The 26,786-nt window shown below is 39.4% G+C and overlaps 1 protein-coding gene across 1 annotated transcript in view; it reads right to left on the reverse strand.

Moving 5' to 3' along the window:
* The window catches only part of RNF175 (ring finger protein 175), a 49,826-nt gene that overhangs the window by 14,702 nt on the left and 8,338 nt on the right, over window positions 1-26,786 (reverse strand). The window contains exons 2-4 of the mRNA XM_055276189.2: window positions 26,670-26,707; window positions 23,878-24,019; window positions 2,972-3,126 (exon numbers count right to left, since the gene is read on the reverse strand). Of these exons, the coding sequence (XP_055132164.1) occupies window positions 2,972-3,126; window positions 23,878-24,019; window positions 26,670-26,707 (335 nt within the window). The remainder of the gene's footprint in view (window positions 1-2,971; window positions 3,127-23,877; window positions 24,020-26,669; window positions 26,708-26,786) is intronic.

Here is a 26,786-nt window from a genome sequence, read left to right on the forward strand (position 1 = left end):
GGCCTTGAAAGGAAGCCAGAGAAGGCTTTTGGGGTCTTTCTGCCACAGTGACTCTTGAGCCATGGTTCTTTTCATTTGTCAGTACTGAGCAGCTTAGATCATTGCTCAGGGCAGCCAGATCAAGGTGGAAGTTTATGTTGCTAAAAGTGGTGATGATGGAGAAACAGGCAAGCTCTGAGAAGGTCCCCTCTACTAGGCCCCCAACACCTGCCAGTACCAGAATATGGTTCCTTGAACTCCACACACACTGGTGACCCATCTCCCTGCCTTAAGGGGCCTCTCTCAAACTTCTGCCAGCATTAGAGATGTTCTAGGACTAATAACCTTTAAACTGCAGGGTTTCTCTGTGCAAAGCGGTTTGTTGAATTAATGAAGCCATAGAATGCTTTTGGGAGCAGGAGCTTTGCAGCCAAGTAGTTCTTTGGTCTGATCCAGGGCTTTGCTGCTTACTGCCCATGGGACTTTGGTCAATTTACTTGGCATTGCTTCCTATGATTGCCTAATTTATAACGTGAGGATAACACTAGCTCCTAAGGTTGTTCTGAAGATTGTGTGAGCTAATGTATTGATGTTTATTGACTTGGCACACTAAATGCTCAATGTGTCATATCACTGTTATGGATGTGTTCGGTTTTCCAAATCTCAAGCCCCACTTCTCCTGCCATTTTCCTGCTTATTGGGGGCACCTATTTTCAGGAACAGTAGAGTCCAGAACTTCCTTGCTACCCAGACTTACACTGTAAGGCAGATAAGGCAGATAGGAGATTGTGTAACTTCTTCAGAGCAGCCTCCAAAAGGAAAGCTTGGCCTTGGGTTGGATTCGATGTGATCAAGCCCAGCTATTTGTGGCTCGGGTGTGTGTGTGTGTGTGTGTGTTTTTTTTTTTTTTTTTTGAGGTGGAGTCTTGCTCTGTTGCCCAGGCTAGAGTGCAGTGGCGCGATCCTGGCTCACTGCAACCTCTGCCTCTGGGTTCAAGTGATTCTCCTGCCTCAGCCTCCCGAGTAGCTGGGATTCCAAGCATCTGCCACCACACCTGGCTAATTTTTGTATTTTTAGTCGAGACAGGAGTTCACCATGTTAGCCAGGTGGTCTCAAACTCCTGACCTCAGGCGATCCACCCACCTCAGCCTCCCAAAGTGCTGGGATTACAGGCGTGAGCCACCGCGTGTGTGGCTTATTTCTGACCCTGAACTTCACTGCTTGCCAGACAAACCGACTGTAGTTGAGAGGAAACTCACTTCTCCTTCTCTGGGCACCCTATCCTGAAACAAGAGCTTGATATGCTCTCAAAGAGGAACAGTAGGCTTTGAACTGCTGGTGCTGGAGACCACTGCTTATGGGTCTGCCTTATACAGCAATGCTGATTTCTTCATCCAGCTCCCCTAGCCTGTAATGAAATCCTCTGCTTCCAAATGGAAGATAGTTAAAATGTGACTCACCTGTAATATAATAATTAAGCAAAGATCCATGGTAATTCTGGGGCCTATTGCCTCTTATGTACAGGAGCTCCATCCTGACTGCTCTTCTAGAAGAGGCCCTACTTCATCTTGCTCACTGATGTCTCTTCAAATGGCAGCTGAGTTTGCTTTACAATATCAGTGGAGCCTCTTGACTCTCAGACTATCCTCTAGGGCTTGGAGTTGTGCAGGCAGGAAGAAGCTGAGAGGACATGCTTTGGGCATGGGAAAGTGAGCGGACATATGCAAGCCATAAAGGGTAATGAGGCAGCATTTGGGTATTTCTTGTAATAAAGTTCCTCTGCATTGCATGAACTGATGTGCACAAAAACACTGCCTTTAGGTAGGGTAATTCATTATACAGTGGATAGGCGAACCATTCTCACAGAAATACAACATAGATTATATCCAGGGGATGAAAACAAGCACATTTTGATTCATCCCAAACTCAGAGCACTTTCACAAATCTTAAACAACTTAGAATATTTTCTAAGAACGAGAAAGGTACCATATTCACTTTACCAATTGATAAGCCAGACACTACAAGTGCTGTCCAAGATCCCAAATTGGCCAGTTTATAAGGTCTCCTACCACCACCCAGACCTCTTCCTCTTTAGTTTAGTGGGACTAAACTAAAATACTCATAACATGAATTCATGTATTTGGATATCCATTTTTATCACCACATTTATTTATCTGACTTCTCATTGGATATTTTTCCGTCTCCTAACTTGAAGGAAAAGTTGACATACGTGTTTCCTACATTTTTAGAGGATGAAAACAAATGTCTAAATAATCATAAAAGTATTTCACTGAAGCTTATGATTTATTCTCCCAAAAGGTCAAATTTAGCATTGTTTTATCACTATTTTACATTTTACACACTTTATCTCATTCCACTTTTATCTCGATGAGGATTTGGATTTTATCCACAGAACAGGGAGGGCAAAAGCAAGCCTGTGGGCGCAGTATGTGATGATAAACACTTTGGAAAGATTTGTGAATGATACAATGGAGTTATACAAATCTTTGGAGGCTGACAATGGTAATTAAAGTGACCATTGGAATATTTAACCATCATTTGTTATTAGAGTAATAAGTTGTCCATGACTTATGATTTATTATATATTTTCAGGTTGAAACACAACTTTCAACTCTTGCTCTATTTTAAAATGTGTGACACAACTTATAGTGGAATAAAGAAAAATGCTGAGGTAAAAATAAACTTGCAAATAATGCTCTAGAAATTTTAAACAATAGTTTCACTTCTCTTTCTTCTGCATTTCACTAGCTAATATTTGAAGTAATAAATTTTACATGCATATCTGAATTCCCATTAAATAATGAAGGCAAACTAAGAGCAGTGTAGCTAATTTCTCAATTGTTTTGCTACCAAAGGTAAAAGACACATAAAAGAAATGTAACTCCCCTACTCCCCAACCCAGGAAAATGGCAATAAAATATGCTTTCTAATATTTAAAATAAAGGGGCTCCTGGGGAAGGAGAATACATACCGTGGTGTCCTTCCTGAGAGGGGTTTTCGGGTAGCTCTGAAGAGGATGTAACTGGTAATAACGGAGAACATCCCCCACATAGACAGAAACCGCCACCAGTATAGTTTTATCGTGAAATATAAGGGGACAACCCACATCTGCAACAAGGTCACCAGCTGTCAGAGAAATGAACAGGAAGTCTCTTTCAATGACCAAGTGCCCAAATGGCATCTCCATTATTAAATGAGTCTGAAGCATCTCTGGGAGAACCACTTTCACCATCATGTCTGTACCATGCAACTAGTTCATCATTAAACTATAAGCTTGCCTAGACAGGCCAGGCTATGGAGAGTATGGGCACAATTATCTGAAAATTCCAATGGGAAACAATCCAAAATACTCGCCTTCTGTCACTTCCTTTCATCTGACTATTTTAGATGAAAGGCCTTTGGGGCCTCCATAGAGATGTGATTTTGGACAAGGGAGCCTCACTTTAGTTATATAATTGAGGGTACGGATGCTTGCACTGCTTCCCTGCACTGACTGAGGCGCGGGGATCAAACGAGATCAGGAATGGAAAGCACTCCGAAAACCATACTGCACTACACAGAGCCCAGGGGTTTTGTTACTATCACGTGCCCATATGAAAGTGACAGCAATGTCAAAGGAGGAAGTGGAGGTCAGAGTTTCAGAGAAGCCCCTGGGATGTCTTCTGCCTGCAGTCCCAGGGCACTCTGCAAGGTTTCCTGTTCGTTTGGTGCATAAACCCTTTGTGACCTATGCCATTGACCTGAGTCCAAGTAGCCTTCAGAGGGTCCTTTAATCTGGTCCCACTCCCATAGGTCAGGGAGCAGGGCAGAGTGAACTGACTGTCTGTGGGTCACTGATGTGATATGGTTACTATAGCTACACTCCTACTCTTCGAAGCAGGCCGTATACCAGCTAGTCACCCCTCTTGGGAAAAGCAGACAGCTTTAATCAATACCAATATCTTTTGGTCTTTTATATTTTTTCGCATTCAGACTAACCAACTATTATTTGCTCAGAATGAACATAAGGGGAATGGCAAAGAGGTTTTTGTCTCAAGGGTGTACATTAAATAATTTTTAGTGGTAGCCTGCAGTGCTCTGTTGAGGATTCTGAGCCTGGATCCTGGTTTAGTGGTAGAGCCTTATGATCAGTTAACGAAGTCTGCCAGCAATGTGGGAAGAGTGGTTAGAACTTGCTTATCGCATATTCATCATCCTGAGTATTAAAAAGGCTGCTGCCATTTGTTTTCTTTACCTTCTCAATCTTTGCAATAGAAAAGGGAGGCTTAGAACAAAAGAGTCTATGGATATATTGTTGGATCCTTTAAACAGGTCTTGGTGATAATAGTCTAAGGTCAATAACCAAAGCTCTTGGACAGGACTTCAAGATAGAAATGAGAAAGGCAAGGCCACAGCCATTCTTCTTTCAATGTCAGAAAAGAAGACATTTCCCAGGTTCATCATTCTCCTTTGATTGCTCCATCCTCATAAATGATCTGAAGTCTTCTTAGAATTGCTCTGAATCTTCTTTCAGAGAACCCTAGAGTTGTTATCATAGATATGCACTTGAACAAAAACACACACAGAGCAAGTCTGAGGTGAGTATCTGAGGAGTTCAGGAACAAATCCTATAACTTACATTTTTGTTTTTTTAACTTCAAGGAATACTTTCAGGGAAAAAAAATCCACTCTTTACTCTTGCCTCCATTTATCAGATAACTGCTTTAAATTTCCATCCTACTTTGTGGGTGTGGAAGATGAATGAGTTAGAACCTTTATGAAATTGAGATAAATACACATACACAAATAGGAAAAACAAGCTTTACTTAAGGAAGTAGAATAGTTTTCAAGAGGACCCGAAACCATATGCTAAGTAACCAAGACTCAAGATGTGCTTACTTAAGTATTCAGCAACTTTGACCCTCTGCTATTGACAGTAAAAGTATGCAGCACCAGGGACAGGTGTGGTGGCTCATGCCTGTAATCCCAGCAGTTTGGGAGGCTGGGGTGGATGGATTTCTTGAGCTCAGGAGCTTGACACCAGCCTGGGCAATATGGCCAAACCCTGTCTCTACAAAAATTAGCCAGGCATGGTGGTATGTGCCTGTAGTCCCAGCTACTCAGGAGGCTGAGGTGGGAGGACCACCTGAGCCCTTGAGGTCGAGGCTGCAGTGAGTTGAGATCATGACACTGCACTGGGTGACAGACTTAGCCCCTGTCTTAAAAAAAAAAAAAAACTGTGTAGCACCTCAACAAAAATCTCATCAGCATATTGGTCATTTATTTTCTGTAGCTGATTTTGGAGATAGTTCTTTATCATAAATTATACATTTGCTGACTTAAAAGATCATTACTTCTGGTAGTAAAGAAGGAAATGGACATGAACTTCATCTTTCAAAGTCTGATCATCTGTCATTTGCATTTTTCCTCTTTCTATTTTAAGAATTTGATTCATTTTTATATTTCCCCATAAAATACTGGAATTTTTTAAAATAAAAACTTGAGTTGGTTCATTTTAATTCAGTGGAACTACTATGCTCTTATATTTTATACTTTAGATCTAAGCCAAAATATAAGACTAATCAATTTCTTCTAATCCATGGAGTTACAATCCATGATAGTTTGGAGCTACAGCTGGACTATATTTTAATAAAACCAGTTCTCTTCCTATAGATCTATAAGTATGAACAATTTCTAGAAGATGTCAAATTTCTCTTGATGCCCAGATTTAATTAATAGTGAATAACAATGTTCAATGTACAGACATGGTACTTTTAAAAATAGGCTTTGGAGATCAAAAAGGAAAAGAAGCAAAAAATCATTAGAATGTATTATGTATGCAAATATTTTATTTCTTAACTATCTTTAAAATGTAACCCAGCACCATATTTTCTCAATATATGAAGGGAAAGTTCAGTAATTTGCTCTGTGAATTCAATGATTGCATGGGTAGTCATTTTGAAATGAGAGACACATTTCGTATCAATTTAAAAGATTCTTTATCAATTTCCAGAGCAGTTAAAAGTTCTCATTTTAAATAGTAACTGCCATATACGAAATGTAGGAATGCTGTCCCTCATAAATAAACACATGAAATACGTGCAATCAAGGCACATACATGCAAAGAAGGAAGCCTGGCATCTGGAATTCATTAATAATGCCACAGGGGTCACCATCTGGGCATGTGTGTATAAAACACATCTGCACTACTGGCAACAGGTAGCTCATGCATCTGGATCACATCACTCACGTTCTCCCCAACCACATATCATAGCAGGAGGAATTTCCTGATGAATCAGATGCTGCCCAAAAGTACCATGGTTTTTTTGTGTTGCCATGCACATAATGAATCTGAAAAGAATTACAGATCAAGCTAAAACAAATATACCTTTCATTTGTCTAATTGTACAGAATGATGAATGGGCCATGCAATATTAAAAGAAAGAAGGAAAGAGAAAGAGAGAGAGGGAGGGAGGGAGGAAGGAAGAAAGGAAGGAAGGGAGGAAGGAAGAAAGGAAGGAAGGGAGGAAGGAAGAAAGGAAGGAAGAAAGGAAGGAAGGAAGGAAGGAAGGAAGGAAGGAAACAAGGAAACAAGGAAAAAAAGAAAAAAAAATAAATTATGTGTGTTCATTTCCTCTGCACTGCAAATCCCAAACTATCTGCAATCATTTGTGTGTGGTGGGATGGTGGAGGGAGGGCAGTGGTGTGCTCAGAGGTAAGCAGAAAATTATCATAAAAAATACCCAGGAAACAATGCTGCTATTAGTAAAAGACAATGAAGGAGAGTGTGAGTTGGCACGTGGTGACTCATGCCTGTAATCTGAGGACTTTGGGAGGCCGAGATGGGTGGATCACTTGAGGCCAGAAGTTTGAGACCAGCCTGGGCAACATGGTGAAAACCCATCTCTACTAAAAATACAAAAATTAGCTGGGCGAGGTGGCACATGCCTGGAATCCCAGCTACTTGGGTGGCTGAGGCGTGAGAGTTGTTTGAACCTGGGAAGCAGAGGTTGCAGTGAGCCGACATCGTGCCACTGCACTCCAGCTTGGGTAACAGAGCAAGACTCTGTCTCAAACAAAAAAACCCCAAAAAACAAAAAAACAAAAAAAAAAAGAAGAAGAAAATATGGAAATGGATTGTTGGCATACAAAGGTTCCTTAGAAATTCAGTTGGTTCGCTTTTTTAAATCTCCACGTCAATCTAGATGGCTGATTTTGTTATTTAAACTTTTAAAGGAGATTCTGCAATGTTATGTACATATGTATTTAAGTATGTATGTATTTGTGTCTTGCCTCATTTTAAAAAGATTTGAGCAGACACAATGCTTTATTGGCCCAGTAATATTTTCTAGTATTTCACAGCTATTAATAGGCAGGAAGTTTGATTTAAACAGAGCAATGCTTCAATCTGGAAAATTATTTGCACTGTATTGAGGCAAGTTAATAGTGTGTCTGAAACCCAAGTTCTGGGCATGTAGTCATCAGGCCTTCCACTGATTTGTAAAGTCAGAGAAGGATTCTTTTTTGGCACTCTTCTGTCTACTTGCTGCAGATATGGAAAGTAACTGCACATAAAAGAAGGTGGAGAGGGTGATGTTGAATGAAATTTTATTTCTAGTTAAATGCTGTTCAAAGCATTTGGAAATGACTTAACTTTGAGGCTTTGCCTACATCTATAACATATCAAGATTACCAGCTGGAAAGGGAAAAATTCAAATACCCAGATGCTTGGACTATGCTGTGCTAAAAATGTGATTATTTGAAAACATCCAGGTATTTAGTAGTATCCCACATAAAATAAGAATTTTCCACCTTCTTTCCACTTTTGACATCACATAGGAGCAGTTAACATTATATTTCTATACTTTATTTTCTAAATAAACCATTTCTTTTGCTTTAGGCATTTATAATAAGCTGCTCTGATGTACACAGCTCCTACAGACCACAGAACATAATCTATCTAGACAAATTTAAAAGACCACTTCAGAAGACGGGCATACTTGTTAAAAAGTTGTATCTGAAAATATTCTGAGCTTTTTGAATTAGTCTGTGTCCTCTTTAAGTACATGATCTGAATTATGCATAAAAAATGTGAAAATAATAATCCTTATAATGAATAATACCTTCAGTGTAAAAATAATATGCATAAATAATAATACATTCAGTGTACAAAGCTTTTACACATATTACTATAAGTGCACTTCCTACTTTTTTTCTAACTTCCATCCCTTGCTTTTCTGTAAACTCCCATTCCAACAGTAAGTAACCTGGCTCCCACTAGCTGCTATTTACTTAGTTGTTCAATTCCTGTGTACATACACAGCAGTATGATAATTAATTTGTATCCCCATGGGGAACAATTTTATCAAGTGGAATACAGTGCTTTTTTGCAGTTCCTATTGCCTTCGTCTTACAGACTCTGCTCCCAAAGTTACTTAGAGAGGGGACGATACTTTTCCCCTCTCTACCCTTCAGTGAGGTTGTTTTCTATATTTTTAATGCAGTTAGATCCACTTGCACAGTCTGCATTTCTCCCTGGAATCCCCCAACCTCCTAAATGATTCTCAAAAATGTTCATATTTTGAAGTCCAGTTTTTGTGCTGTACAGGTCTACGACATTTGACAAATGCGTAATATATCGTACCCACAAATACAATATTACACAAATTAATTTTACTACTCCAAAATTCCTGACCTATTTATTTTCCTCTCTTCCCCCCAAACCACTGAATGTTTTACTGTCTCTATAGTTTTGTGGTTTTCAGAATGTCATATAATTTGAAACCATACAGTATGTAGCTTTTTCACATTGGTTTGTTTCACTATGACTTGTTTCACCAAAGTTCATCCGTGTCTTTTCATGATGCGATAGCTTCTTTCTTTTTATTATTGAATAGTATTCCATTGCATGAATGTACCACAGTTTATTTATCCAGCTTTTAAAGGACATCTTGGTTGCTACCAGTTTGGGGCAATTATGAATAAAGGTGCTATAAATATTTGCATGCAGGTTTTTGTGTGAATGTAGGTTTTCAATTTAACTGGGTACATACCCGGTAGAGTGATTATATAGTAAGCCTATGTTTAGCTTTGTGGGAGACTGCCAAACAACCTTCAAAAATAGCTTTACCATTATTTGCATTCCCAACAATGAGAGTTCCTGTTACTCCACATTGTCATCAGTATGTGGTATCGTCAGGTTTTTGATTTTTAGCTATTCTAATAGGTGTGTAGTGTTATCTTATTATTGCCTTAATTCTCTAATGACACATGATGAGATGATGAGCTCCTTTTCATACGCATATTTGCCATCTGTAAGTTTTCCTTAGTAGGAATTAATTACATGTGTAATTAATTACATAAGTTAATCCAGATCTTTTGCCATTTTTAATGAGTTGTTTTCTCGTGGTTGAGTTTTAAGTATATTTTGGATACAAGTCCTTTATCAGATATATGTGTTTGCAAATATTTTCTCCAAGTCTGGCTTGTTTTTTCATTCTCTCTTTTTTTTTTTTTTTTGATATGTTGTCTCCCTCTGTCGCCCAGGCTGGAGTGCAGTGGCTTGATCTCAGCTCACTGCAAGCTCTGCCTCCCGGGTTCACGCCATTCTCCTGCCTCAGCCTCCAGAGTTGCTGGGACTACAGGCACCCGCCACCACACTCAGCTAATTTTTTGTATTTTTTAGTAGAGACGGGTTTCACCGTGTTAGCCAGGATGGTCTCGATCTCCTGACCTAGTGATCTGCCCGCCTCAGCCTCCCAAAGTGCAGGGATTACAGGCTTGAGCCACCATGCCCGGCCTCATTCTCTTAACAGTATCTTTTCCATAGCAGTTTTTAATTTCAATAAAATCTACCTTATTTATATTTTCTCTCATGGATCATGCTTTTGGTACCATATCTAAAAACTCATCATCAAATACAAGTAAACCTAGATTTTTTTCCTAAGTTATCTTCTCAAAGTCTTATAGTTTTGCATTTTACATTTAGGCCCAAGATTCATTTTGAATTAATTTTTCTAAAAGGTGTATTGTATGTTCTGTGTCTGTGTCTTTTTTTTTTTTTTTTTTGCATATGAAAATCCAGTTGTTCCACAACCATTTGTTGGAAAGACTATCCTTTCTCTATTGAATTGCCTTTGGTCCTTTGTCATGGGTCAGTTGACTATATTTGTTTGGGGGTCTATTTGTGGGCTCTCTATTCTGTTCCATTGACCTATGTGTCTATTCTTTCACCAGTACCACGCTATATTTATTACTGTAGCTTTACAGTAAGTCTTGAAATTGGGCAGTGTCAGTCCTCCAGCTTTGTCTTTCAGTGTTGTGTTGTTTATTGTGGGTCTTTTGCTTTTCCACATAAACTGTAGAATCAGTTTGTTGATATACACAAAGTACCTTGCTGAGATTTTAGTTGAGATTGTGTTTAATCTATAGATCGAGTCAGGAAGACTGGACATATTAATGATATTGAATCTTCCAATCTATGAATATGGAATAATCTTTCCATTAATTTATATCTCTTTTCTCTGTATAGATCCTGTACATATTTTGATAGACTTATGCCTAAGTATTTATATTTTTTTGGTGCAACTGTAAATGGTATTGTGTTTTAATTTCAAATTCCAATGGTTCATTACTGGTAACAATCGACTTTTGTATATTTACTTTGTATCTTCCAACCTTGCTATAATCACTTATTATTTCCATGAGTTTATGTTGATTCTTCGAGATTTTCCATATAGACAATCATGTAAGACGGTTTTAATTTTTCTTTCTAATCTGTATACCTTTTATTTCCTATCTTGCTGCACTAGCAAGGACTTCCAGTACAATGTTGAATAGGAGTGGTGAGACAGGACATTCTTTCCTTCTTCCTTATCTTAGAGGGAAATCATCCAGTTTCTCACCATTAGGTATGTTGGTTCTAGGCTTTCTGTAGGCACTCTTTATCAAGTTGGGAAATTCCCTTTTATTCCTAGTTTGCTGAGAGTTTTACATGAATGCATGCTAGACCTTGCCAAATGCTTCTGCTACATCTATTGATATGATCATAGGGCTTTCTTCTTTAGCCTCTTGATGTGATTATTTACATAAATTGATTTTTAATTGTTGAGTCAGCCTTTCATATATGGAATAAATCTCACTTGATTGTGGTGTATAATTCATTTTATACATTATTAGATTTGATTTGCTAATATTTTGATGAGGATTTTTGGATTTATGTTTTCGAGAGATTTTGGTCTACAGTTTCCTTTTCTTGGAATGCCTTCATACGGTAAGTCTTGAAATTGGGCAGTGTCAGTCCTCCAACTTTGTCTTTCTGGTTTTTTTATGAGAGTAATGCTGGCCTCAATGAATGAATTTGCAAGTACTCCCTCTGTTTCTATTTTCTGGGAGAGATTGTAGAGAACTGGTATCATTTCTTCTTTAAATATTTGGTAGAATTTAGCATTGAAACTAACTGGGCTTGGTGCTTTCTTTTTTGGAAGGTTATTAATTATTGATTGAAATTTTAAATTGATATAGGCCTATTCAGTTCATCTATTTCTCCTTGTGCGAGTTTTGGTATAGTTTGTGTCTTTCAAAGAATTAGCCCACTTCATCTAATTTATCCAAATTTGTGGGCATAGAATTGTTTGTAGCCTTTTCTTTTTATGTCCTTGGGATTAGTAATGATGATCTCATTTTCTTTTCTCTTTTTTTAGGGAGACAGGGCCTCACTCTGTGACCCAGGCTGGAATGCAGTGGCATAATCATAGCTCACTGTACCTCCAACTCCTAGGCTTAAGCAATCCTCCTGCCTCAGCCTCCTGAGTAGTTAGGACTACAGGCACGTGCCATGATGCCTGGCTAATTTTCAAATTTTTTGTAGAGATGGGGGTCTCATTATGTTGCTCAGGCTAGTCTTGAACTCTTGGCCTCAAGTGATCCTCCCACCTCAGCCTCCCAAGTGCTGGGATGACAGGTGTGAGTCACTAAGCCTAGCTCAATTTTCTTTTTTAATATTAGTAATTTATGTTTTCTCTTTTTTTTTTCTTGGTTAGTCTGGCTAGAGGTTTATCAAATTTATTGATCTTTTCAAAGAACCAGCTTTTGGTTTCATTGTGTTTCCTCTACTGATTTCCTATTTTTAATTTCATCAATTTTTGCCAAAATTTATATTATTTATTTTCTGTTTGTTGTAGGCATAAATTACTCTTCCTTTTCTAGTTTCCTTAGGTGGATTTTTAGATTATTGATTTTGGACTTTTTTTCTTTTCTAATATATGCATTCAATGGTATAAATTTTCCTCTAAGCACTGCTTTTGCTGCATCCCAGAAATTTTGATAAGTTGCATTTTCATTTTCATTTAAATTATTTTAAAATTTCTCTGGAGTTTCTTCTTTGACCCATGTGTTGTTTAGTATTATGTTATTTAATCTGCAAATATTTTGGAATTTTCCATGCTTTCTGTTATTAATTTCTAGTTTAATTCATTGTGGTTTGAGAGCATAGATTGTATAATTTCTATTCTTTTAAATTTATTTTGGAGTGTTTTATGGCTCAGAATGTGGTGTATTTTGGTGAATGTTCCATGTGATGTCAAGAAGAATATATACTCTGTTGTTGGATGAAGTATTCTATAAATGTCATTTAGAGCAAGCTGATGAATGGAACTGTTCAGTCAATTATGTCCTTACTAATTTTATGCCTGCTTGATCTATCAACTACTAAAAGAGACGTATTAAAATCTTTAACTATAATGGTCAATTTGTTGATTTCTCTTTGCAGTTCTATCAGTTTTTGTCTCATATATTTTGATGCTCTTTTGTTAGATGCATACATATTAAGAATATCTTCTTGAATAACTGACCCCTTTATCATTATGTAATGCCCTTTCTTTCTTTCTTTTTTTGAGGCAGAGTCTCACTCTGTTGCCCAGGCTGGAGTGCAGTGGAGAGATCATGGCTCATTGCAGCATTGGCCTCCTGGGCTCAAGCCATTTTCCCATCTCAGCCTCTGGAGTAGCTGGGACTACAGGAGCATGCCACTATGTCTGGCTAATTTTTAAATTATTTATAGAGATGAGGTTTCCTCATGTTACCCAAACTGGTTTTGAACTCCTAGGCTCAAGCGATCCTCCCTCCTCAGCTTCCAAGCAGCTAGAACTACAGGTGCATGCCACTACATCTGGCTAATTTTTTTTTTTTTTTTGGTAGAGATAGGGTGTCACTTTGTTGCCCAAGCTGGTCTAGAGCTCTTGGCTCAAGCAATCCTCCTACCTTGGGCTCTCAAAGTGCTGGAATTACAGGCATGAGCCATTGTGCCAAGCCAAATGCCCTTTCTTATCCCTGATAATTTTCGTTGTTCTGAAGTCCACTTTGTCTGAAATTAATATAGCTGGTCCAGCTTTCTTTTGATTAGTGTTAGTATGGAATATCTTTTTCCAAATCTTTACTGTTGATATATCTGTAACAACATATAATTGCATCTTGTTTTTGAAAATTAATCCACTCTGACAATCTTTGTATTTTAATTTTTATATTTAGACCATTCACATTTGAAGTGATTATTGATATAATTGTATTAATATTTACCATGTATGTAACTATTTTCTATTTGTTGCACTTGTTCCTTGCATTTTTCTCTCTCCCTCTGCCTTCTCTGGCTTTAACTGGGTATTTTATGAGATTCCATTTTCTCTCCTCTATTAGTATATCAATTATACTCCTTTACAATTATTTCTAGTGGTTTCTCTAGAGTTTGCAAAATACATCCATAACTAATCCAAGTCCATTCTCAAATAACACTATACAGCTTTATTGGTATTCTAGGTACCTTATAACAGAAATCCCAATTCCTCCCTCCCATTTCTTATAATACTGCCATCATTCATTTCAATTATCCATATAACATAATCACCCAATACACTGTTCCTATGTTTACTTTGAACAATTAATCTATTAGAGGAATTAAGAATAAGAAATAGGGCCAGGCATGGTGGCTCATGCCTGTAATCCCAGCGCTTTGGGAGGCCGAGGTGGGTGGATCATGAGGTCAGGAGTTCGAGACCAGCCTGACCAACATGGTGCAATCCTGTCTCTACTAAAAATACAACAATTAGCCGGGTGTTGGGGAAGGCGCCTGTAATCCCGGCTACTTGGGAGGCTGAGGCAGGAGAATCGCTTGAACCCGGGAGATGACGGGTACAGTGAGCCGAGATCACACCATTATACTCCAGTGACAGAGCGAGACTCCGTCTCAAAAGAAAAAGAAAGAAAGAAAAAGTTTTATTTTATTTCTATTTATTCTTTCTCTGACACTCTTTCTTTCTTTATGTAGATTATCTGAGTTTCTGGCCTAAATGACTTGACTTCTTTCTGAAGAACTTTTAAAAAACACTTCTTACAGGCCAGAACTACTGGTAATGAATTCCTCATTTTTTGTTTGCCTGATAAAGTCTTTATTCCTCTTTCACTTGGAAGTGAATTTCTCTGGATATAGAATCCTAGACTGCTGGGGTTTTTTCTTTCAATACTTTAAATATTTTACTTCACTTTCTTCTTGTTTGCATGGTTTGTTTTTTCCCCTCTCTGGCTGCTTTTAAGGTTTTCTCTTCATCTTTGGCTTTCTGTAGTGTGAATTTGATATACCCAGGTAGAGATTTCTTGGTATTTACCCTACTTGGTATTCTCTGAGTTTCTTGGATTTGTGGTTTGGTGTCTCCTTAATCTTGAAAAATTATTGGTCATTATTATTTCAAATATTTTTTCAGTTCCATTATCTCATTCTTCTCCTTTTGGTATTCCAGTATGTGTATGTTATATTTTTTAAAAATGTTCCATAGTTCTTAGATATCCTGTTCTATTTTCTTTTCACTCTTTTTTTCTCTTTGCATCTCATTTAGGGAAGTTTCTACTGACATTATCTTCAAGCTCACTAATTCCTTGCTCAGCTTCGTCCAATCTATCGATGAGGCCATTCAAGGCATTCTTCCTTTCTGGTACCATTTTTTTTTTGTTTTATTTTTAGCATTTTAAAAGGTTCTTTGTAAGTTTCTACTTCTCTGATTACATTACACATCTATACCTGGATGTTGTCTATTTTTTCCGTTAGAGATCTTAGCATATTAGCCATCATTATTTTAAGTTTTATTTTATTTTTAATTGAAAAATAATAATTGTATATATTTATGAAGTACAATGTGATGTTTCTGTACATGTATACATTGTGAAATGATCAAATCAGGCTAATTAGCATATCTATCACCTCAAATATTTATCATTTTTTTGCAGTGAGAACATTTAAAATCCTCTCTTAGCTATTTTGGGACATTCAATACATTAATGTTAACTACAGTCTCCATGCTGTGCAATAGAATACCAGAACTTATTCCTCATATCTAACTGAAACTTTGTACTTGTTTACTAATATCTCCCCTTCCCCATCTACCCACCCCCCCTACGGCCTCTGGTAGCCACCATTCTACTCTACTTCTGTGAGTTTGACTTTTTAATCATAATTATTTTAAATTCCTGGTCTGATAATTCCAAAATCTCTGCCATATCTGAGTCTGATTCTTTGTCCCTTCAGATTGTGTTTTTTTTCTCCTTCTAGCATGACTTGTAATATTTGGTTGAAAAGCAGACATGATGTATTGAGTAATAGAAGCTGAGATAAACAGGCCTTTAGTGTGAGGTTTTTATTAATTTGGCTATGAGTTGGGCTGTGTTTAATGTTTGCTGTAGTTGTAGGTGTCAAAGTCTTCAATTTCCACTAGTGTCCTTGTTTCTGTCTCTGCTGTTGTCTTTGGGTTTCCCTAAACATTCCTTCTTATATAGAGTCTAAGCCTTGCGGCTCTTTCAGCTCTAACTTTTGGCTATTACACTGGATACCTGTTGATGTGGTGGCAGGGTATAAGGATAGTGGGAGCATTCTGTTATTATATGGTTAAGTCTCTTTTAGGCCTGTGTCCCTGGGGTGGCCTTTACAAGTGTTTCTCAACTATTTTGTTTCCCCTTTGGTGACACAGGAAGGCTAGAGGGAGCTGGAGTTGGGTTCTCTCCCCTCATATTGGATGAAGCTCTGATCAACCTTTTCCCTTGCTGTGGTAGGCCTTGTTATGGAGAACATTCTGGATCTGCTTCAAAGTGGTCACTTTTCCCCTCCCCTGCTGGAAGCATGAGAGCGCTTCTTGGGTTTTCATCGTAAGAACCTGGTGGGGTAGCCGGAGGTAAAACCTAAACAAAATGTGGGGTCCCTGACTGTGGCTCCCAAGAGTTTCTCACTCTCACACTACTTTATGCACTGCTTCCAGCAATCCTTCAGAGTTACTACATTTGATATGGTATTGTGGCTTCTGCTTTCAGGAAGGAGATCTCAGCTGTGATTTCCTGCATTCACCTGTTTCTCTAGATTTTGAGGTGGTGGTTTTCCCTGTGACCTCAATTCTCTGACAGGTCCAAGAAAAGCCATTGATAATCAGTTTGGCCAGTTTTTTTCTTGTTGTAAGATAAAAGTGCTGACTTCCAAGCTTTTTATATGTTGGAGCTGAAACCAGAAGTCCTTCCTGTTTTTAAAAATTTCATCATTTTAAATAACAGGAAACAAAGGCTCCTTGTGGTTAAATGAGTAGCTAGAATCTTCCCCCTTCTAAGCCAGTGCTCTTTCCTTTCACCATCCTGCCACATTAGGTTGGTGCAAAAGTAATTGCTGTTTTTGCTATTAAAAGTAATGGGAAAAACTACAATCACTTTTGCACCAACCTACTATATCTCACAAAATCAGCCCAGGAAAATGTCCTCAGAAAAAGCATGAGACTGAATAGCTGGGCATGGTGGCTCACGCCTGTAATCCCAGCACTTTGGGTGGCCAGCCGAGGCAGACGGATCACCTGAGGTCAGGAGTTCGAAACCAGCCTGGCCAACATAGTGAAACCCCATCTCTACTAAAATAAAACAATTAGCTGGGCACAGTGTCAGGCAACTGTAATCCCAGCTACTCGGGAGGCTGAGGCAGGAGAATCTCTTGAACCTGGGAGGCAGACGTTGCAGTGAGCCAAGATCACGCCACTGCACTCCACCTGGGTGACAGAGTGAGATTCTGTTCCAAAAAAAAATGAGGCAGAATAGAAGGGGGTGGCAAGGCAGGATAAACAGCTGTACTGCTTTGGAAAAAAAGAATTCATTATCTCCTCATAGAGGATGTAAATCAATGGTTGAACATTCTCTCTAGCTTTACAAAAGTGTCCAGAAAAGGATGCTTTTATTAGCAAACTGCTTTTACAGCATATGATTACGTTTGCACAAATGTTATATACAAACAGTATCTCTTGGATGCTTTCGGAGTCAACTAATAGTACTGAACACTTACTATGGATCAGCCACTGTACTAGAAATTCAGAGTTATTTAATGAGCTTGTTCTTGATATGAGAGCAAATAACTAGTGAGGTTGGATTCTAGCCTCTCGGCAACTAATTAGTTATATACCTTTGGCCAAGGTTTTTAATTTCTCTGAACTGTATTTCACAAAGGGGATACAAAATAATTACCTCTCAAGGTAACTGAGGTAACGTACAGAAAGCGCTTATCACAGCTGTAATAATAATAGTAATTTATATATAAATTTATATACAGTAATTTTGTGTATATTATGAGTATTATAGTAATTATAATGTATATTAATATGTTACTAAGATTGATAGAGGCTATAATATCAAGTCATGGAGATAAATTTCACTATATAGCTCCTTGTAGAAAACAGCCAGCAATGTTGTGAATCTTATAAACATGTTCAAAGCTCTCAGTAGCTAGTCTTATACATGCCAAGAAAAACAATTAAAAGCTAGCTTCTCTCTGGATGATAGGGCAATTTAGGTCAGCATTTATGGACACATGTCTGTCAAATTCCATTCCAAAGACTTTAAATTCAGTAGTGTATTAGGCCGTGGTTTTTTTTGATATTGTTCACCCAAGTATAAGAAAGCTGGAAACCAGTGTTAGAATAAGCTAGTGGTACTCTAGGAACAATTTCAAGCTCAAATGGTTGCAGACATCACCAAGAGTGCCTGAAATGGCTGTGCTCTGATGACCACTCTGGAGGTGAATCCCCAAGAAGGAATGCAAAGCATGGGGCAAAGTCAAGGCTGCAGCATGGGAAATTCTGGCGTCTCATCTTGAGCCACAGATTGAGTAGCCCTTCAATAGAGACATGCAGGGGAATGGGGCTACTCAACCTGTTCCTTTGGGATAATACCAATAATTAGATGGATTGATGTGTAAAGTAGAATATATTCCAGAGACCAACCAAGTCTATGAGCTAACCCAGCAGAGTCTCAAGGCACCATGAGACCTGAATCTGTCCTTGACTATGGTGGGGGCGACTTTATGCAGGCTCCTGGCTTTGTCAAAGTGCTAGACAGGATCACCATGATCACTATCATCATGAGAGGCATGGTAACAGGCATCTGGTCACCTCCAAGGTGATCCTTAGGACTACAGAGCCCCACTGGGTAGCCATAAAACATAGGAGCTGTGTGACAGAGGGACATAGACATAGCAACCTTAGAGAGCAAAAGTGGGGTGACTAAAGGAGTCAGGGGGAGGTGGCAGTCAAAAGCAAGTCCCTGTAGAGGCACTGCAGGTAGCACAGCTTGTGCAGTTAGCAACAGGAAACAACTCAGATGACTCCAGCTAACTAACAGAGGTCAGGGTCCAGGGTGTCCACCTAGTCCAATGTAGCCTGAGTCATCTAAGGTCAGACCCTTCAATGGCCACAAGTCCTTAAAGGGGATTCTGAGGCATAGGCAGGTCTGTCTTTGGCCAGGTAGAGCTGGTGTGTAAGTGCCACACTTACACTTACTGGTGCAGTGACACACACCCTCCAAGAGTTGACCCAAGAGCAGCTGCTTCAAATACAAGACAAGGATGGTCTTTGTGCATATGCCACCTCAAAAATCATCAAATCTGGCTGGGCGCAGTAGCTCATACCTGTAATCCCAGCACTTTGGGAGGCCAAGGCGGGTGGATCACCTGAGATTAGGAGTTTGAGACCAGCCTGGCCAACATGGTGAATGAAACCCCATCTCCACTAAAAAATACAAAATTAGCCAGGTGTGGTGGTGGGTGCCTGTAATCTCAGCTACTCGGGAGGCTGAGGCTGGTGAATCGCTTGAACCCGGGAGGTGGAGATTGCAGTGAGCCGAGATCGTGCCATTGCACTCCAGCCTGGGCAACGAGAGCAAAACTCCATCTCAAAGAAAAAAAAAATCGTCAAATGAAAATGTTGCAGGAGTGTCAAATGAAAATGTTGCAGGAGTGTCAAATGAAAATGTTGCAGGAGTGTCAAATGAAAATGTTGCCGGAGTGTCAAATGAAAATGTTGCAGGAGTGTCAAATGAAAATGTTGCAGGAGTGTCAAATGAAAATGTTGCAGGAGTGTCAAATGAAAATGTTGCAGGAGTGTCAAATGAAAATGTTGCAGGAGTGTCAAATGAAAATGTTGCAGGAGTGTCAAATGAAAATGTTGCAGGAGTGTCAAATGAAAATGTTGCCGGAGTGTCAAATGAAAATGTTGCCGGAGTGTCAAATGAAAATGTTGCAGGAGTGTCAAATGAAAATGTTGCAGGAGTGTCAAATGAAAATGTTGCAGGAGTGTCAAATGAAAATGTTGCAGGAGTGTCAAATGAAAATGTTGCAGGAGTGTCAAATGAAAATGTTGCAGGAGTGTCAAATGAAAATGTTGCAGGAGTGTCAAATGAAAATGTTGCAGGAGTGTCAAATGAAAATGTTGCAGGAGTGTCAAATGAAAATGTTGCAGGAGTGTCAAATGAAAATGTTGCAGGAGTGTCAAATGAAAATGTTGCAGGAGTGTCAAATGAAAATGTTGCAGGAGTGGTGTGACACAGTGTGAGTCAAGGGCTCCTGGAGCATTGTTTCCTTTCAAGGTCAGGGGGCTTCCTATGCAAAACCCACACCTGTGTTACTATGGAAAAAGAACATTTTTTTCTACATCAATCTAGAGATAATGATTAATTATAAAGAAAGAATGAATAAGGCTATGAACTGATTCCTTATGAATCCAGGTTTCTTCCTACATGAGGACTCTAGAAATTTTATCTTAGATACTTCCATTTTGCAGATAAGGAAACCATAGTTAAGATAAATTTAAAGAACTTTTCTTTGATATGAGTGAAGAACTAGTGAGGTTTGATTCTAGTTTCATTCACTTAAAAACATTATGCAAGTGCAATATAAAGCGTGTTTATTATAATTGATAAGACAACGGTGACAAGGCAGAAAATGGATACATTTGCTTTAAAATAATAAAATGAGATTCCCCTTTCTAAAGAAAATGTTCAAAATTGCCTAAACTTAAATATAATACAGAACTCAAAAGAATTCCTTTAGACCCTGTACTATATAGGAAATAAATTCTATGACAGGTAATAATAAAATAATATATTGGTCTAAGTCAACACTTCATATGTTGCAGGCAAGTTGAGTCCCTCAGGCTCTATAATGACCATTCCAAGACCCAGAACCATGTAGAGTGTTAACTGAGGACCTTTTTCCTTTGCAACACTTCTCCATTTAGTCCATGTTTGAATCTAAACCAGAGGATTTTAAAGTGTGATTCTGGGACCGGCAGCCTCAACATTACCAGCACCATGAGGGAACTTGTTAGACATGCAAATTCTTGGGTCCCTATTGAATCGGAAACTCTATGGACAGGACCTGGGAACTTGATTTAACAAGCTCTCTAGATGATTCTGATGCACCCTTCTCTAACCATTGAGAAATACTACTCTAAACATTGCGATGGCAAGGTCTCAGGCCCAACAACTCCCACAGTATGACTCTCTGGCCCTGGTGGTGAACATGCTCGAATGAGATTGGTCTGTGAAAATGAAATCTTGCTCCACGTTGCTGAGGTCAGTGCAGTGTGTGCATGAACACATGCCAAGATAGTTTACTACTAATGAAACAACATTAGACAGTGTCTTAGTCCATTTTGTGTTGCTATACTAGAATATGACAGATTGGGTAATTTACAGTGAAAAGAAATTTATTTCTCACAGTTCTGGAGGCTCAGAAGTCCAAGATTGAATGGCTGGCATCTGGTGAGGGCCATCTTGCTGCATCATCTCATGGCATAAGACAAGAGGGCCAGAGAAAATGAGAGAGAGAAAAGGTGGCTGAACTCATCCTTTTATAAGGAACCTACCCCTGCAATAAAGGCATTAGTCCATTCATGAAGGCAGAGCCCTCATGACCTAATTGCTTCTCATTAGGCCCACCTCCCAACACTGTTGCATTGAGTATTATGTTTCCAACACCTGAACTTTGGTGGACACTCTCAAACCACAGCATTCTGCTCTGGCTCCAAATTCATGTTTTTCTCACACATCATAAAATATATTCATTTCATCCCAATTGCCCCAAAGTCTTAACTTGTTCTGGTGAAAGTCCAGTGTCTCATCTAAATCAGATATGGATGAGACTCAAGGCACAAGTCATCCTGAGGCAAATTCCCCTCTAGCTGTGAGCCTGTGAAATTAACAAGTTCTCTTCTTCCAAAATACAATGACAGGTCAGGCAGAGGATAGACATTCCCATTCCAAAAGGGAGAAATAGGCAAGAAGAAAGGAGTAACAGGCCCCAAGCAAGTCTAAAACTTAACAAGGTAAACAATACTAAATCCTAAGACTTGAGGATAATCTTCTTTGACTCCATGTCCTACTTTCTGGGCATAGTGAGGTAGGGTTTGGAACCCTGAGGCCTCAGGAACAGCCTTGCCCCCATGGCTTTGCTAGGCTTAGCCCACACAACTCTCACAGGTTGGAATCTCATGTCCATAGCTCTCCTAGGCTGGAGTTGCATGCTGCATGCCCATAGCTCTCCTGGGCTGGAGTTGCATGCTGGTAGTTGTATAGTTCTGGGACTTGGGGGCATCCCCACCCTGAAGGGCTCCCCTAGGCCTAGTGAGGACTCTCTGCTATGGCTGTGACTCCACACTTCTGCTGGGCATTGTCCTCCTAGGCACTCTCTGTGGCAGCTCTGCCCCAAGACAAGTCTTTGCCTAGGCCCTCTGGTTGTCCACAACATCCTTTGAAATCTAAGTGGAGGCTGCCATGGCCTCACAGCATGTGCCTACAGAATTAGCGCCACCAAAGTTTATAGCTTGTACCTTCCAGAGCCGCAGGTTGAGCTGCACCTGGGCTCCCTGGAGCCACAGCTGAAGCAGCCAAGGAGAATGATGCTGGAATTCAAGGAGCAGAGTCCTGAGGTGGCCCTGCTCACTGTTCCTGTGTAGGGCACAATGGGGAGTCACCCCAAACCATTCTGCTCTCCTAGAGCTCTGGGCCTGTGATGGGAGGGGCATCCTTGAAGGGCACTGAAATGCCTTCAGGGCCATTTTCCTGTTTTCTTGATTACTTGCACCTGGCTTCCTTCTAGCTGTGTTAATCCCCTTTATCAAAGGGTCACTTGGCTGCACCCTTGCAAGCCTTTTTATTCTTTATGTAGCCAGGCTGTGAGTTTTCCAAATTTTATATTGTTTCTCTTTTACTTATAAATTTCATCTTTAAATCATTTATCTCTTCTTTCATTTTACTATATGCAGGTAAAAGAAGCCATGCAGGTCCTCCAATATATTGCTTAGAAATTTCTTTCACCAGATATCCTGGTTCATTGCTCTTAAATCTGCCTTCCGTAAAGCCCTCCAGCATGGACACAGTTAAGCCAAGTTCTTTGTGACTTTATAATGAGGATGGCCGTTACTTCAGTTTCCGATACCTTGTTCCTCATTTTCTGTCTGAGACCTCAGGAGAATGGCTTTTACTGTTCATATTTCTACCAACATTCTGACCATGACCACTTAAGTGACCACGAAAAAGTTTCAGCCTTTCTCTATAGTTCTTTTCTTCTTCTGAGCCCTCACCAGACTTGCCTTTAATACTCCATTGCAGCAAGACCAGCTGTTTCTAGCCTGCTCCTTCAAACTCTTCCAGCGTCCGCCCAGTTACATAGTTCCAAAGCTGCTTCCCCATTTTCAGGCATTTGTTATTATAACAGCCCCACTTCTTGGTATCAATTTTCTTTCTTAGTCTGTTTTATGCTGTTATAACAGAATACCACAGATTGGGTAATAAAGAATAAACAGCAATGTATTGCCTCATGGTCTGGAGGCTGGAAAGTACAAGACATGGATTTGCATCTTGCAAGGGCCTTCTTGCTGTGTCATCTCATGGCAGAAGGTGAGAGGGCAAGAGAGAATGAGAGAGAAAATGGGCCCACATTCATGTTTTTATAATAAACCCACTCCCACAATAATTAATGGCATTAATCCATTCACAAGGGCAGAGCCCTTATGGCCAAATCGCCTTATTAGGCCCCACCTCCCAGCACTGTTGCATTGGGGATTAAATATCTCCAACACAAGAACTTTGGGGGATACATTCAAACCATAGCAGACAGCCTAAACCATTTCTTTTGGCTATTCCTAATCCTCCTTTTCCTGGACTGTTGGCAGAAGTTGTTCATGCATGAAAGGAAAACTGGTTTACTTAAACCAGGGTTTCTCAGTTTTGGCACCATTGACATTTTAGGCCAGATAATTTTTGTTGTGGGGAGCTGTTCTGCATTGGAGGATGTTTACCAGCATCCCTGGCCTCTATCCACCAGGTGCCAGTTGCAACTCCCCTCCCCCTTTTCACCTCCCACAAGTCTTGACAGTCAAAAATGTTTCCAGACATTGCCAAATGTCTCCTGGGAGTGAAATTGCACTTGGTTGAGAACCACTGACTTAAACCAAGGCAGTTCCTTCAAAGTGCTAACTAAGGGAGAACGTGTCCTGGAAAAAAAACAGTCAAGCTGATACAAGCTAGAGCAGGCTCCCAGCAGCCACGGGGGTGACTCACATTGTAGGATCGGCCATGCCTCTGTCTCCACTGAACCAGCACTATCTGGGCAATGACCAGAACGCAGAGGAAGATCAAGATCATTTCCACGTGCATGGAATCATGGCCCCGGTGCATCTTGTACATTCTCTCCTGCTGCAGGCTGGAACCAGCAAAATGAGGTCATCTGAAAAAGCCCTCAACCTTGCACATTTAGCAAAAAAAAAAAAAAAAAAAAAAAAAAAAATTAACAGGTTTGGCTTACAAAAAGCAACAGGGGATTTCAAATATAAGGGTTGGTAAGCTTTGATTGTAAAGTTTTTCTTGGTTTCTTCCCTTTCCCTAGATCTGGAGAAGGAGCAGCTGGGAGGAGGAGCCTGACTCTCTTAGCAAAACCAGTTCCTTTGCTTTCCCACGTGGTTGGCCTCAGCCTTGTCTTTTAAGTTAAGTGATGGGGCTGAAAAAACTAATAAGCCCCGGGAAGACCTGGGTTCCAGTCCCTGATCTGCCACTTCATTGCCTCACAACCTTGGGGAAGTCATTTATCCTCTCTGAGCCTCAGTTTCCTCATTTGCAAATTTCAAATAACCATCCTTCTGTAACTGACAAGGTTGTTGTAAGACTATAAAGCACATGTTATTTTATTTGTATCTATATGAGGAAGAATTATTATTGAGCTGCATCATATGAAACTTCAATTTTTGAAAGTCAAAAACAGTCGAATGTTGGTAATTTTAAATCATTTGCTACTATTTCAAGTAAAAGGATACCCTGCAGATGGTGCTTATGCCAGAGGAGAGAATATTATCCGCAGGGCAATGAAAAGCTGAATGAGATGTATAAATTGTTACAGGACTATTATAGAGAGAAAGAATAGGCTTAAGTATTATCTTAGACATGCACAAACATTCCCATGATGGCTGAATGTTCCCATTTTAGTTGGATGCTTAGTTTTGCACAATTATAGAGAGAATCAACAAAATAGTTTGTCCTCTGGTTTAACGTTCTGGGGTAGCCTCGATGAAAACCTAGAGCAGTGGTTCTCGACCTTGTCTGTAAGTTAGGAATCACTGGGAAGCTTTAAAAAAAACCTTAACCCCAACCCCGCCATATCCAGATCAATTAGATGACCATTTCTGGGTGTTGGGGGCTGAATTGCTCCCTCTCAAAATTCATACACCGACGACCTAATCCCCTGTACTTCAGCACGCCAACCAAAACCTGCCAGCACATTAATCTTGGACTTTTAGCCTCCAGAACTGTGAGAAAATAAATTTATCATTTTAAGCCACTTATTCTGTGGTATCTTGTTCTGGTATTCCTAGCAAATTAATACAGATTTGCAGGATGGGATGTGACATCAGGAATTTTTCAGGCGTCCCATGTGATTTTAAGGGGCAGCCAAGATTGAGAACCACGAGCCTAGAGGAAGAGAAAGAGGCCCAGGGTCAAGATGAGTGAACATGGGGAAAAATTATAAATGCTGTCAGTTACTTTCTAAATACTGGTTATCATTATCTTTCATCCCTAGTGTGGCACCATCAGTCACAAAATCTCTTAAAATTAAGTTTCCACTTACGTCTAGTTACAGTATACAGTTAGCTAGTGTACCACCCAGAACATACCGCAGGGTAACAGTCTGTGCTGTGAGATAGTGACCTTTTAAAGGTACTTGATGGGTATGTGGGTTGGGTCCTCTCCCTCTGACAGCATTTCTACAGCTACTCCAAAGAGCAGTGAATGCCTCAGAAAAAGGTCTCATCCAAATCACAATGGTGCCCCCTGCTGGAAAAGGTGTAGAAATCAGCCCACAGAGCCCAGTAAATACTCCTGCTCAAGTTCAGTTTCTTTGAGAGGGATTCTCAGAATGTCAGTGCTGGAAGTTACCATAGATGGAATGAATCTCCTTCATTTATCAAATGACGAAGCTGAAATCCATATCAGGTAAGCAACTTGAATAAAATTACATGGCTCTTAGTCTCTCTATTGGAAGCTGAGCTCAGGAGACAAGAAGGATTTCTAGAAGCTCATTTAAACAAACAAACAAAAAAACAAACTTGTTCCCCTGAAGAAATGGGAAGAAAAATGAAAAGAGTACAAGCGCTTAGTTGTGGTTTATACAGCTCCAAATCTAAAATAGCTGTTTAATATTCTATATAATTAACAGACTTTGAACTTACGGCATATAGATAAAAGAGTGACTTCATCATCATTCTAAAATAGGATTTGCATAGATATAAAATAAAATATGCTTTATGAGATTAATCTATTAATCTATTATATCAGATTAATCTATAATAAAAATGCATCTCAAATTGGTTAGCCTATGTTGAAGTACTTTGAAAAGTATATATTGGTGTACAAATGTAGTAAGTATTTTCTTTTTTGAGTAGGAATACATCTAAAATTGACTCCTGTAATACAAAAAACGAGGAGCTTTTCATTCTTATTTCACTTCATGTGGTGCTCACAGGGCCCAATGGCCCTACAGTATGCACCAGAACACAGGGGAAATGGTATAGGAACAAAACCAGTGTATCTTGTGCCTAAAATAAATAGTAACTTGACACAGCCATATTTTGAAGGATATATTAATCCACCTTTGTGGGACTGCATGATCTTTTCCTACAGATCATGCTGTAGAAAACAGATGAAATCCATGCATTTTGGTCTATAGTATTTGTGTATCCTACCCCATCTTCTCTATCCTGGAAAATTTACAAATAAAATGATGACTTCATTCATTTTCTCAACTGTTAAGATAAAAATCTAATTTTTAGCAAAACAACTCTTAAAACATACTAATTACTTACTTCCATGCATCTTCTGCAGAAAGCTTTGTATGAGAGAGCTGAAAAACATAAAAAGGGCGCTTATGAAAAAATGTCCTTATTTTCTTGGTTTTTCTGTGAAAGCAATACATGGGAAAC

Source organism: Symphalangus syndactylus, chromosome 4, assembly GCF_028878055.3.
Source record: "Symphalangus syndactylus isolate Jambi chromosome 4, NHGRI_mSymSyn1-v2.1_pri, whole genome shotgun sequence".
NCBI classification, from domain to species: Eukaryota; Metazoa; Chordata; class Mammalia; order Primates; family Hylobatidae; genus Symphalangus; species Symphalangus syndactylus.